This window comes from Alosa pseudoharengus, unplaced genomic scaffold, assembly GCF_046254945.1.
Source record: "Alosa pseudoharengus isolate Yale_2024_CS ecotype anadromous, Long Island Sound unplaced genomic scaffold, YU_APseudo_1.1 YU_APseudo_1.1_scf_7, whole genome shotgun sequence".
NCBI classification, from domain to species: Eukaryota; Metazoa; Chordata; class Actinopteri; order Clupeiformes; family Clupeidae; genus Alosa; species Alosa pseudoharengus.
This window is the reverse complement of record NW_027468859.1, coordinates 23,062,938-23,077,346: the sequence shown is the minus strand read 5'-3', so window position 1 is coordinate 23,077,346 and position 14,409 is coordinate 23,062,938. Positions and strand designations below refer to the sequence as shown.

At 42.5% G+C, this 14,409-nt stretch overlaps 2 protein-coding genes across 6 annotated transcripts in view; both read right to left on the bottom strand.

The window, feature by feature from the left end:
• Nucleotides 1-4,138, bottom strand: part of fam49a (family with sequence similarity 49 member A) — a 32,384-nt gene extending 28,246 nt beyond the window's left edge. For 3 of the 5 annotated variants that reach the window (XM_076272937.1, XM_076272935.1, XM_076272940.1), the window contains exon 1: nucleotides 4,029-4,138. The gene's annotated coding sequence lies outside the window, so the exon portion shown is untranslated. Of the gene's footprint in view, nucleotides 1-4,017 lie in introns of all 5 variants that reach the window. The other 2 variants (XM_076272938.1, XM_076272936.1) reach the window with 1 other exon arrangement.
• Nucleotides 4,139-5,005: 867 nt separating this feature from the next.
• On the bottom strand, nucleotides 5,006-13,317 carry fbxo16 (F-box protein 16). Its single transcript, XM_076272934.1, has 8 exons — nucleotides 13,200-13,317; nucleotides 13,070-13,105; nucleotides 11,942-12,148; nucleotides 10,611-10,775; nucleotides 9,128-9,363; nucleotides 7,528-7,621; nucleotides 6,457-6,676; nucleotides 5,006-5,325 (listed from the first exon to the last, which is right to left on the bottom strand). The coding sequence occupies exons 1-8, from the start codon at nucleotides 13,296-13,298 to the stop codon at nucleotides 5,261-5,263; spliced, it is 1,122 nt and encodes a 373-aa protein (XP_076129049.1). The 5' UTR covers nucleotides 13,299-13,317; the 3' UTR covers nucleotides 5,006-5,260.
• Between the last annotated feature and the right edge of the window lie 1,092 nt (nucleotides 13,318-14,409).

Sequence of the window (14,409 nt, the reverse complement as noted above, 5' to 3'; positions counted from 1 at the left end):
CACTTTTTTGCACAGCTGTGTTAGAGCAGTCTGAAATCATTATAATTAAAGCTGGTTGAGTGAATACGAAACACATAGCTCTTTCTGTTTAAAATATCGATATATATCGTATATCGCCAATCAGCTCCAAAATATATTGGGATCTTAGTTTTGGTCCATATCGCCCAGCCTTACTCCTTGTGCAGTTAAATATTTACAAACAGGTATGTGCTGTGTAGCCTACTTTTTTCTTATATGCACAGCTCTATCTGTATGCCAATTGGTTTATTATATTGGCTTTTAACGGTAGGCCATGTTTTGTGTTACCTTTATTGTAAAGCTGTAGGCCTGTGTTGCCAATCAGGGTCGACCGAATATTGTTATTTGCACAGCCCTCAGAGCAACTGTATGCCTATTGGGATATGTTATTGTTTACACCTTTTTGCACAGCTCTGTTAGAGCAGTCTGAAATGAATATAATTAAAACCGGCTGTGTTGTCATAATTGTTGTGTTGAGTGAATATATGAAGCACTTCGCTCTTTCTGTTTGAAATATCAATATCGTATCGATATCGTATATCGCCAATCAGCCCCAAAATATCGGGATATCAGTTTTGGTCCATATCGCCCAGCCCGATCACAGGACATGAAATTGAAGTTAATGTTGCATTTGTTGCCATGTCAATACGATCATAGGGATCAATGAATGCATATTTGCTTCCCTCCCTGCTAGTCAGCTGTACAAAACTTCCAATCATATTTGCCTCCAAATGTATTTATGAGGCAAATATCATGAACAGAAACCAAATCTGTTTGCATCAGAGAGGTACGGTGGCTAGTTTCTGCAGCAGTCAATCATCCTAAGTTGTCCCATCACAACTATAAGGAGAAACAAAAGCTATGTAACATGAAGACACATTGCATGAAAAATTACTCATAAAAAAAGGTTCCCTTGTGAAGTAAACATTCTCTGATAAAACATGAAAAGGGCAACTCAATCAGTTCAGAATGCCGGTACTTAGTAACTTTAATTATAGGTCACTAACATCCACTTTGATGTCAATCACAAAATCACCCAAGGCTTCTACCACAGTGTGTGTGTGTGTGTGTGTGTGTGTGTGTGTGTGTGTGTGTGTGTGTGTGTGTGTGTGTGTGTGTGTGTGTGTGAGAGAGAGAGATAGAGAGGAGGAGAGAGAGGTAAAAAGACAAAAAAACGTAATTCAAGCACTCAATCAGATGTGATAAAGGCCTATCAGCTTCACAGCATGCAGATCAAAGGAGTGAAATGTGAACAGGATGTGTGTGAACACAAGAAAGAATAATACATCAAACCACACACGTGCGCACACACACACATACAGTAAGATTTACGTATTAAAGTATTACTTTCTTTTGAACATTTTTGTATATCTCTCATAGATAAATTGTAATGGGACATGATGGTCTACCCATCACAACACAAATACCTACTATTCAGTGAAAAGTGAAATATGGTTGGACACTAGAAATGCAGCAATCCACCCAATCAAACAACACTGCAAGACTGAAGTCCACCACAAACTCTCTGAACACTAAATAGATGAAGCTGTTAGTTCAGTTCAATGACTTCATTCAGCGTTGGGTCCAGTAGAGTAGTAGAGTGGACTGCATAGTCTGTCCAGATGGACGAATCTGTATGCTCCTACAGATGTTCCACCGCACATGCAGTGTCTACAAACAGGGGCAAAGGGGCTCTACTGCGTCAACATAAACGAATGATGCCACTCCAAATAAAAGTAAATCAGAAAATGTTTGTCAAGCTTCATACAGCTGACCCATATAATACAAGAGAGGTGACTCAGATTGGTGGGTGTTGTCTCCTGAGTCTATGGCTGGTGGCCATTGCGGTGGAAAAGAACAAACAAACAAAAAACCGAGAGAAAGACGCATCAGCTCGTGCAAATCTCTTCGCAGAAGAGCGAATCACGACGACTTGAAACAAACGATTTCACACATGCCGCTCGTCCAGCTGGAAATATCCAGCGAGGGAAGACTTGGACGGCGGCATACAATATATTTACCCGCTGCCAAGAGCCATGCCCCCCCCCCCCCCCTTTCGCGCCCTATCCGTTCACTCCAGAAAATCCTCTTGTGCTCGCAGACCATTTGAATGAGGCGGGCGGCACGCGAGGATACCGCGAAAAACAAAGTCAGTTAAATGTCTAATGTCAGTTAAGTGTCAGCCAACTGACGACTGGAAATGCATACGCCTGTATGCAGAATTAGCATAATTTCCGTGGCAGAGAAAAAACAGCGCCCAAACGTTATCCTGAATCTCTTGGTAACCACAGGTGCGTGACAGCGGCATTGCAGAACACCATGCACACGAATGGATTAACAGACAGATGACACACCAAAATAATTCACAGAATCAGCTACTACGACCATGGCAGATGTGGTTGGTTATCGCACAAAAACACTCAGTGTGTGGAGGACGATGGAGAATTAGAGTGCACAGAAAGTCTGCAATAAGATCCCTGGGCGTTAAAAAATGCAGGCTTTCACCGAGGCCTTGCCACCGACGCGCAAGAGGTGCAGCTGTCGCAGTTTGTCTGGCAGCGAGGCCGAATTTCACTGCGGATCTGGAATAACAATAAGGAGTCAGTTAACCCACTCTGGGGAGACAGTGGAACGCCAGTAAAGAGGGGAAAATAGTTTGAAGATAAACGTCAGCTATTCAGAACAACTCAATACTGGCACTGAGCCACTTGGTCTGTGGCCTTTTAAAAAGACACTTTCATCCGACCTCAGCACTGAATAAAGAGGGGGCGAGAAAGAGATCCACATTCTACTGATTATTTTCCCGGGAGCGGAGCAGCCATTCTTTGGCACCGATAGTCAGGAGGGGAACAGCTGTTGTGGTCCGCTGCTGGCATCGACAACCTGAGGCTTCTCACATGATCTCCTGGCCAACGGGGCAGGTCAAATTCAGCCAAGCTGCCACAGTGCCACACCGTTGCAGTGGTGTGTGCGGCGAAGACGACCCCACAGGCTTCAAAGCATCTGTCAGTCACTGACCGACTGCTCAGTCGTGAATTATTTAATAGATCGACTAAATAAACAAAGACATTGGGAATGGGTGCTGTCAGAATTAAACACACAACACATGATGTGAACACACGTTTCACAGATTTGACAAAACCACCCAGTAATCATTGTGATCCATGCACACATGTATTAATTGACAGCTAAGCCAATTTACGCTACTCTCGCTCACCGGCCTATTGACGCTACTCCACGACTTCTAAAACCGAAAGGCCAGTGTGAAACTGCCTCAAGGTCCTATGATGCTGATTTCCACAAAAGCCCCAGGACCCTTTACAAAACCAAACAACACTAATCTAAGTTGCTGAGCCAATATGGATCACTTGAGCAACTATTTTAAGTTAAAAGAACATTTTTTTCAGATTTTTCCCTAAGCGACCCTTAAATACACAACATGCAACGTACTCTAAAATAAATCTGCCAGTTATAACTAATTGTAATTGACTTGCCAGAAGAGCTTAAGCAAGCTATTTGGCTAATTTAGCTAGCTGCGACTTCGTTGAAAATTGCAGCGACAAATATTCAGGCCGAGCACAGCAGCAGATCTCGGCAACATGTGTTAACCTAACGTTACCCAAACCAGATTTATGGGTGCACTTTGACTACAACTACCAAGCTAACTAGCTAACCAATGGAACACGTTATCAAGAAGCTATATTCGGTAGATAAAACAGGCACGCCAATTAGCGTATGGGAACAGTTTACACTTTCCTTTCCCAGGATGAGGGTAATACGAAACTCAACATGCAATATGTATCTAAAACTACTACAGAAGGCTTAGATTGCATTAAAAAGGCTTTTTGTTCCACTTAAACGAAAGGCAACACTTCCTTGCGGCTTCATATGTGAACCCACTGGAATACCTTTCAATTTCATTCCAAGCAAAAGAGAAAACAATCGTTCAAATGTGTAACAAAACGAGAAGCTCCTTCAAATCAACTCCATCATTCTTACTTCGGACTTACCGATGAGTTGTTCCAGTTTTATTTCGAAAGTAGATGTCCAGCGCTTTCACATAAAACCAAAAAGTGCTACTTTTCCACGTCCTTCAACTGCACTAACGTTAAAGCATACCCCTCCCTCAGATTCACTAGAAAATGCACTCAAATCTAGTTTTAGAGCACCGCCCCAACAAAAATGTAATTGGCTTGAAAAAATAGCAGGCGTTTCTCATCAACCAATGAAAGCTAGGCCTTGCACATACGGTCCAATAGTAAAGTTGTAGGAAGGGCGAAACAGTGCTTTGAATGGGTTGTCTGTCAACTCCAGATAGGCCTTCTCTTACGGCTTCATAAATCTGAATCCTACAATAATGTTTTGTCTAAAAAAAAGATTATGAAGCTATATCGCACAACACCACCAACTGTCGCCATACAAAATGTCTACAGAGAATACCCAGAATTTTACCAAGGCTACAATTTGTGACGTAGGTTGGTGTTTTTGTGCAGGCAAAACCTGGACCTTTGTTAAAAGCTCACTCAGCTGTCATTGGTGAATTTATTAGTTAAGAAGAGAGTGGAAATAAGGTGATGACAGAGGCATGTATCTAATTGTATTCCCTTTTTTGTCAGAATAGCACACATCTCTCTTAACAGGCCAGTTATAATATGTAAATTGAGTGACTGTAATCTGCACAGCATCTATAACATAATAGTCAGAAATACAGGAAGTTGTAATTGTAATCTGCACCTGAAACATAATAGTAAAAAATGCAGGAGGTTCTGTCAGAAGCAAGGAGTTTCCTAAAATGTGGAGTCAAGGCTGGGCCTTAATGGCTCTTCAAAACCAATCATACAGCGACACCCTATGGCTGTAAAAAGCAACGTTTATTGGCATGACAATAAATTGTTCCAAGGTTGGCTGATCATTTCGGACGAGCAGCAGATTTTTGATTACATATCAAGTAACCTAGGTCATTTCTGAGTAGAACTTAGTTGCATAATTAAATTACAAAAAATGTAGGCTGTATCTCGCAGCTGTTGGTAGAACAGTTTTGCAAACTATACAGCCTATTTTTAACGAAAGTGTCTCATGATTTCAGTTCAACATGTCATAAGTAGCACTTCATTCATTCCGATCATAAAAGGCTTCTATGACAGCCTACTTCGTTCAGTCCACCCATTTCCATTTTAATGGATCCTGTTCCATCTCGGATCCCGTTGCAATTCAGAAATGTTCCAGATGGTGGCGATATTGTTCAGCCTTCTTGTGAGTCCCGGCTTGAAGGTATCCTCCACGGACGTTCCTCAAACAGTGGCACTGCTGCAGCAACACAACAGGAGCTCATATTTAGCATTACGCCTTTTACAATGAAAACCAACTAGGAGAATGTATTAAGACTTTCCCTATTTTGAGTGTGTCAGTGCTCTATTGATTGGCAGATAGGCCTATAACTAGTAGACCAGTACATCTGAATTCATCTTAAAATAACTGGCCCTATACTGTGGCAAAAGCCATAAAAATGAATGGAGCAGAGGATCAGTCATTTAGACCTATACTTAGTCCCCATGCCAAAGGGTAAGCAATAAAGCAGGCTATTTTCTGAATTAGGTCACCTTTACAAAGATAAGATCCCTGCAGAATCTGGATACTTGTCCTATTTGGGAAGTAAATTGGGGCATGAATGAAAGAGACTGCATCCAGTTAAGAAGTTAAAGTGTAAATAGCTGCTCAGTGTTACAGCGGCCATTAATTGACAGTGTGCAGCATGATAACTTATAACTGGTTTGCATGATTTTGTTGTTGTTCAAATAGCTAAATATTTATAATAGTGGACAAAATGGGCTAGAAGCTGACAATGAACTACTTTGTTTACAAACCACACCAAGCAGACAGCCTTGGCAACATCAATTATAAGTATAAGTATAAGTATATATACTCTTTTGATCCCGTGAGGGAAATTTGGTCTCTGCATTTATCCCAATCTGTGAATTAGTGAAACACACTCAGCACACAGTGAAGTGAAGCACACACTAATCCCGGCGCAGTGAGCTGCCTGCAACAACAGCGGTGCTCAGGGAGCTGTGAGGGGTTAGGTGCCTTGCTCAAGGGCACTTCAGCCGTTTCTACTGGTCGGGGTTCGAACGGGCAACCCTCCGGTTACAAGTCCGAAGCGCTAACCAGTAGGCCACATTATTTTAAATTATGACAGCGTACATGACTCAAAATTCTCAGAAAATAAATTTGGACCATGTAAAACAAAGAGTTGAACTCTGACTGTCTCTTAGGGTAATGACAGTATTCTTAGAGGTAAAATGAATGTGATGCCACTCATTGTTATCCTACAAGGGCCTCTGCAAAATCAAATACCAAATGGGTGACGTAGTTAGCAGTTAGCTGTACTAGCTACAATGAGAAGCTATCAACCTGAAAGCCGTTAACCTTTGCCCTTACTAGGTGAGCTCCTCTGAGACCTCAAGGAGGCCCTGAGTCCTTCAGCACTTAGCCGGGGCACGGGGGGGTAAACTGGAGCTGGACGTATCCCAGCATTCCACTGGGCACTGTGTGCCAGCTGCTCAGCTGTGTCCTTGTCAACAGGGTATTGGTCAGCACTCCGGACAGCCCAGTCTGGCCTCCTCTTCTCCCGAGACTGCAGATCCAGTGACAGGAACATCTACAGGAGTGATGAGAGGTAATAAGATGAGATTCTTCATTGGGAGACATTCGGGCAGCCATGTGGGCAAGAAAAAAAGATTTAAAAATGTTTGTCTCCTTGGTGAACCTGAATCACTTTGCTAACTCTGCTAGAATGGTGCACAGGCGCTTGAACTCACAAAACAAAGCTGCAGGGTATTGGTGTCAAACTTAACCATAATCATGTTTGACATTGTGGTAAGTGCCAGATAAGATATCAAGACAGGAGATGTGTATAATGTGACAAGGATTTGTGAATGAGGAAGGACATAAAATGATACAACATGGGAATTGCAAGGATTGAGGCAATGCCAGTTGCCTAGCGATGGGTTAGTTACACTTCAGTATTATCTGTGCTCAGTGTTATCTCTGCAGATAGTCTTTCTGTGTCATTAAGACAACTAGGATACAAAAATGAACCTATCAGTCAGTTATGCTAAAAACACCAAGGTGATGGATTTAAAAGACAGCTTCCCTGTATCGTTGCCTCATTGGTGGCATATCTATGCCACCAATGAGATGGATTTATAAGATGCATAAAAATGCCACAATACCAAATTTCCATTATGCATGGGCATGTTCACACTGCACAAAGACAGAGCCCCTTCAAACACTACAGCAATTCCTCCCTGAATTTCCTCCAACCCCTTCCCCTCTGTCCTGCTGCGGAGATCAATTTGCATGATTTGCCATGTAAATGCTGTCTAGGCTGTGCCTCACGCCTGCTGGGTGTGTGCTCTCAGTAGACGTCTTTGCATTATTTTCCTCCTTTATTAGCTGCAAGGTCACCGGGACGGTCATGTTCATATTTTGTCGGGGGCTTAACGTTACCAGGGACTTTGCCTTGCGCAGTTTGTAGGCAGAGGCTGAGAGCGCTTTCTTCTTGTTGTTACTGCTGTCTTGCCGCGCCATGCTCAGATGAACCCTCTTCCCTTTCGCCCGTCTGCAAAAAGGAGGCAAACACTCAGTGGTAGCAAGCAGCGTACCTTTTTTTCATTGTATTGTTCACTGAAAAAAAAAACACACACACTTCATATAAATACACACACACACACACATACCGGTATATGCAACGTTATATTCACATACAGTTTATACCAACATACTGAATGCTTCACATTTCTGTACTAGATATACTCCATGCCTGTCTGATCTATGAGCTAGGTGATGCTGGAGCCTTGCCTTTAGGCTAAACAGTTTTTATTGAGCTTATTCCTCCCGAGCAACAGAGCCAATTCATCAATGCCCTTGTAATCCACAGCATTAGATGACCTTGACCCACATTTATATTATCACAAATGTGTCAGGCTAACCAGGTGTCTCTGTTGCTGTACAACACTGTGGTCCTATCACCTAACAGCGGATGTTGCTCTTATGGCCAGTTGGTATGATGCACATCTAGTTAGAATTTTGTACCATGTTCACAGTAATTAATGTGTTATGAAATGTCTGTCACATATATTATAATAGTTTGGTTTACAATGGTCACATATGTTATATAAATGGATTTATCTATTAAGCAGGTATTTTTATTATTATGTTTTATATTGACATTAATTTACATTTACTACCAGGGTTGAAAAAGAGATGTAAGATCTCACTGGGACTCAAGGATAAATCAAAATAAATAAATAAAATAAAATATTCTTACAACTAGAGGAGAGCTGTGTAGCAATTAATTAGTGAAATTAAGCATCACTGAGGAGGGACCATCCTCCATCATTTATCTAACAGACAGCATAAATATTGTGGGCATCGGTGGCCTACTGGTTAGGGAAGCGGACTTGTGACCGAAGCGAAGTGTGGCCAGTTCAGTCCCTGACTGGTAGGAAAAATTGGGTGGGGGGAGTTATTGAACAGCACTCTCCCACATCCACATCCACTTGAGCACCTACACACCTAATCCCCAACTGCTCCCCGGGCTGCCCACTGCTCCGGGTGTGTATGTGTGCTTCTAGTGTGTGTGGGCTCTGAGCTTACTGCTCGAAGCATGTGTGTGTGTGTGTGTGTGTGTGTGTGTGTGTGTGCGTGTGTGTGTGTGCGTGTGTGTGTGCGTGTGTGTGTGTGTGTGTGTGTGTGTTAGTGTGTGTGTATGAATGTGTGCACACTACCCCTGGATGGGTAAAATGCAGAGAACAAATTTCTGTACTGGACAATAAAGTATAACTTAACTTAACATATCAAGTGAAAACAGAACCAGACCTGCAAACTCTGTAGTGTGTACTCTGAGTAGTGAAAAAGGTGACAGCATACAAAACCCTATTCACTTCAACTACACTGGTTAACATAGAAACGGTGACTGTAGCCAAAAGGTGACAAGTTTGCAGGTGTGAGAACACATGTGATGATGGGCATGTTCTACACCTCATGTTCATTACAGAACACAAATATGGGAATGCATGCCAGAGCAGCAAACGGTTCTTACGCTAGCCGCGCCTGTTCGATAGGGTCTGGGTTCTCGAGGTAGTTGAAGCGTATGGTGTCGGTGGGGTGTCTGTCAGCATGCCTCCATGGTGGAAGTCCTGTCAGAGTCCCAACTACTGAGCTTTGTCCAGCGACACCCTTTCTGCCCCGTGTTTCTCTGGGTTTGTCATCGGACGAAGGGGGTTGCTCTTCCTGACCGATCGCCCTCACATCGGGCACAACAAACTCATCCTTGACTGGAGTCTGTTTAGACACAGTAAGGGATAATGAGAGTGTGAGAGAGAGGGAGAGAGAGAGAGAGAGAGAGAGAGAGAGCACATACAGTATACCTCCTTCATGTCCCATAATTCCAGTACTAGAACCCATCAGAGAGAGGTATATTCTAAGAATCATAAATGTGTCCACTACGGCAAACTGATGAACACTGATAGTGAACAATGCGAAATAAAAGTACCAAGTAAATGTAAAAGTATGTAATATCTATTTTCTCTCATTTGTAAATTATACTAATTATCCTGTTTATTTTAATACAAGTTAAAGGTAGCCTGGGTAAATGCAGTTGTTTTCTCAATTCCAAAGAAATAACACGTTCCTGGGTTTTTGGTGGTTCAGAAACTAACGTTAATGGGCTCCTTTCCAGACTGACCTGCAGCACTAATTCAAATTTGCTACCAAGTTCGTCTGGGTTCACTCAGGCTAAGTTAAAGCTAAATTTTATTCACATCTGGAGTTCTTCCCATAGTTTACTGCAGTGGTTCTAAAATTGTGGTACGGGTACCACTGGTGGTACGTGGATTCTCCCTAGTGGTACTCCAGGAGTCTCCAAAATATATTTTTTTCATAAAGACTAAAATTAAATTTGGTTAAGGTTAGTTCAATTAAACTAGTTTTTGTCTTTCTTCGAAAACAGTGTACAATGTAAATTATGAAGATAAATAGGCCTACTGTATTTAAATACCGGTCATATTGTTAGTACTTGGAGAGCCAATGGGTTTTGAGGTAGTACTCATTGTGAAAAGTTTGAGAACCACTGGTTTACTGTATTTATATGTGGGGGTTTAGTTGTAGACTGGCTGCAATGTCTATCTTTCCACGCAAACACTTAAGGAGTGACTTGATTTGCTGATTTTCAAGGAGGGGTAATTTACACCAGTGGAAGTAAGTATATACATGCATCACATGTTGTGTTCAATGCAATAGCCCTCGGCCTTCACAAGTGTAAACAATTGAAGATATGTGATCATTTGTGTTAGGAGCTTTAATTTAGTCTCTCTGTGCCTATTTAACTTTAACCAATGCAATAAAGTTGTGCAAATAGATTAGGTTACTTTGGAAATCAGTAATAATGAAGATGAAATGCATGGCTATTAAGAATGTATTAGCTTTTTATAATTATATTATTAAAGTAAAAATAGCTCATATGCTAAATAATTTCTTTCATTTAAATCCAAGTGACAAGTTATCTGATTGGCTATTATTGTCATCCTCACCTTAGGTTTGCTGATATGAAGGTCCTTTACTGTCTCTATGTAGTGGCGCTTCCACACCCCCTGTTCAAATGGTGTGGGGGTAAAGTCGATGCACCAATCCAGTCGGAGACATTTGGGCATCCATACCTGGTCCAGCTCTACGATACTCTTCCAGTGCCAGCTAACCTACCCAGCACATAAAGGACATTCAACAGTCAGATGACACATGCAACAGACCGGCCAACAGACCACACATGCATGCACACACTCATAAACATAAACAAGGCTTTGGTCTCTCCACTTGTGTGGCAGGTTTTGGAACTTGAAGACTGAAATTTAAGTTTGAAAACTTTTCAACTGAAATTGAAACTTGCAGATTACAGGGAGATTTTCAGTAACACCCTGATGGCATTAGCAATCAACACACCCTAGATTGCCACAAAGTGTTTGGGCTTTCGTTTCAATTTAGTGTGTCTTTGCTTAGCACAGCTATTTGGATCACATTACAGAAACATTAAGGAGGAAATTAAGTTTTAATCTCTCCAGAGGGGCATTAAGTCAATGAATTTCTGACTTCTGCATTATGTGAGTGTGCACGATTTGCAAAGGGCTGTTTTCCTTTCCTTTGTGTGACCTACTTCAAGGGTCCAGCAAAGGCCACTATCTGAGTCAGAACATCCCATGTCCCCCCACACACACACACACACACACACACACGCTCACAGACACACACACACACACACACACGCTCACAGACAGACACACACACACACACACACACACGCTCACAGACACACACACACACACACACACACACACACACACTCACAGACACACACACACACACACACACATACGCTCACAGACACAGACACACACACACACACAATCACACAGAGTGTGCGCACGTGTGTATTTATCAATGACACAAGAACCGAACTGGTCGTCTGTTTACACCACCAACAATGGCTGACTGTCTGCCTGTCTACCTGCTAGACAACCGCGCACACACGTGCACACACACACACGCACGCACACACGCACGCACGCACGCACGTACGCACGCACACACACACACACACAAAAACATGAGTATCTGATTGAGAGGGAGCTCTTGTGGTGTTGAGAGTGCTTGTGCTCCACTGAGAGTGCAATGGATTGGAAGAAAGTGCCTCTGCTTGTGTGTCTGTGAGTGTGTGCATGTGTGTGAGTATCTGGCTCTCTTTGTTCACAGGGAGGGTATTGTGATGCACCTTAATCAAAATATACGGCCTGAGTGCTTGTGCATGTCCACTTTAACACAACCACTGAAAACTGACCAGTGCCGTGATCATGTGTGTGCCAGCTGGTACCTGAGCACATCTGCAGAGACTCCTGGGGTCCAGAAAGGAGAAAATGTACAGCGACACCACCCTGGGCAGGACGACGGTGAAGTCCAGGACCTGCTCTGGAACCAGGCTGCTCAGGTTCTCCTTCAGCTGCCTCAGCTGGGCTGCAGAGGACCTGGACAGGAAGTCCTGCAACACCAGCTTACGCTGTCCATCAGTCCACTTATCAAACTGGGCAGAGGACAAGCAAAAACGTTAAAGCTTTTTAGAGGTTTCGATTTCCCTCACAACCCAGTTTTAAACCATCCCATGGTATTATCCTTTATACATTGTATCCCACTGTTCTACTGAATATCCTTACACACTCAGCTGATACTTTTATTCAAACTGGCTTGCAAGAGAGGAACGACATTCAAGCAACAGTTCACTTTTTTACTTGACTATCCTTGTGCACATGCAAGAGAAATAAGTATGTGTGTGCAGACTGCAGTATACAGTCTGTAAAATGAATGTAATTTCACCAAATTAACATTAGTATTTCACTGTCAAATATTTTCTAGCTTTAAATGCATGGGGTGTGTTGCAAGGCAGAGGCTGATGTGTAAAGGACAGTATGTAGTCTTGCCACCGTGGGCTATATGCCTGGTCCTGTTTGATCCTTGTTTACACGCACATCAATAAATGCACTAGTCATGCATGTCTCAATGGTGAGATTGGACAGCTACATGAAGCTTTAATAAAATAATATGGATTTTTTGATGTTTGCTTGTATTCCCTTAAGTTTTCTTTGATGACTTCCACTACGGAAGAACAGTGAGCCCTAAGGATTGAGCACAAGGCTTCATAAAAGCTTTATACTGCTTTTATCTGTTTTCAGAAGCCTTTTCTATAAATACTTTATAGACATGGCTATTCTTAAAATCCACTACCTGGCCATTTTTATAATCTTAGAGGAGTATCAGGCCCACCCAAGTACAAATACAGTGAAATCAGCCAGATGATGTCTCTCCAAGTCAAAAATATTCACAGCAGTCCTCCCTACCATGAACTATATGTTAAGGAGTTTAAAATAATTTGGTTGACCATAACATGTTAGACTTGGAAGACATTATCTGTTGTCTAGTTCAGTGATTCATTCTGTTACATCCTCACCCATTTCCTGAGAAGAAGCCTTCTTTCTTCAAAAATCTAAAAAGAAAAAGAGCATGCACTTCATGTGAATAAGACCAGGAACACTATTTGGCAATAAGCTATACACAACCTATGATGATGCATAGCTTACATTGCTGTTGGACAGCTGGTGGTTCAGTGGAGTCCAAGTGCTTAGTTTGGTCTGCAGTTTTTTTGGCGCACTTACCGCTCTGGTACCGGCAAAGGACATCTTTGAGACTTTGACAAGATTGCCTGTGATCACTCCAAAACAAACAAACAACAAAACAAACAACACAAATTGGAGTAAGCTGTAGTGCATAAAACCTCTCCAAACTAGCCTAGCCTACTGTCATGCAAGGCATTTGAGTTCTCGTTTACCAATGTGAGATAGTCTCATGTCAGGCTTCTGTTTTTATGCATTTTGATAGTTTTTTATCTCATCAGGCAACGGGTAGCCTTCATTGTGCACAGATTTGTCTTAGTATTTATAGAGAGAAACTAGATTAGGCCTAGCCTACTGCTGTAAAATAAACAACCCCAACAATGACGTCCGTCAACAGACCGCTCCCACACCTATCTGACGACTATTAATTCGAACAACTGCTTGTACACAGTGAGTTTTAACACCTGTGGTGGATGTAACACTTACCTCTGATATTTTCCGACGGTTGTCGATTCGTGAGGGAGAGAAAAGTCACAAGTTTTTAGGCCGCACGCTTGCATTCCTTCCTTTGAAGGCTTTCGTTTATTTTCGTTATGATCCTCCAACCACAGAGCCTCACATATGAGTTTACTAGTTTCCATAGTAATGCGACTTCACACACTGGCTTCACAAAGACGACAGCGCCCCCATCCCCTTTCTGCTAGCATGCCTGTCGCTAAGGGTAACCAGGCGAACACAACTCGTTACCGGGGATTGGCACTTCTGCTGCGCTTCATTTTTGTCGCCGACAGTTTCACAAACAAGACCGTAGTACGCTAGCATCCCTCCTGTTGTATCTATGCAATGCATCAATGTTTCAATATATGACAATGTTTCAATGTTACAAAGATGAATTCCTCATATTGTCAGTTCCTCTCACTTAGGCCAGCCTCGACTTTACTGTAGGCTAGACTGCTCTTAATAACTTGTGTTGGGGGAAAACAGCACCGAGGATGCAAAAAAGTAGTGTAGCCTATCTTTGAAATGTGTTACTTTGACAGACATCAGCCGGTTTCTATTTGACAACTACATTTACCCATGGAGAGGGGTTGGTTCTGGCGCGCGTCACCGTCCTCTCCACGCGCGTTCCCGACGCAATCGCTCAAACCTGCTGGAGGAGAAGCGGAGTCGTTTTATT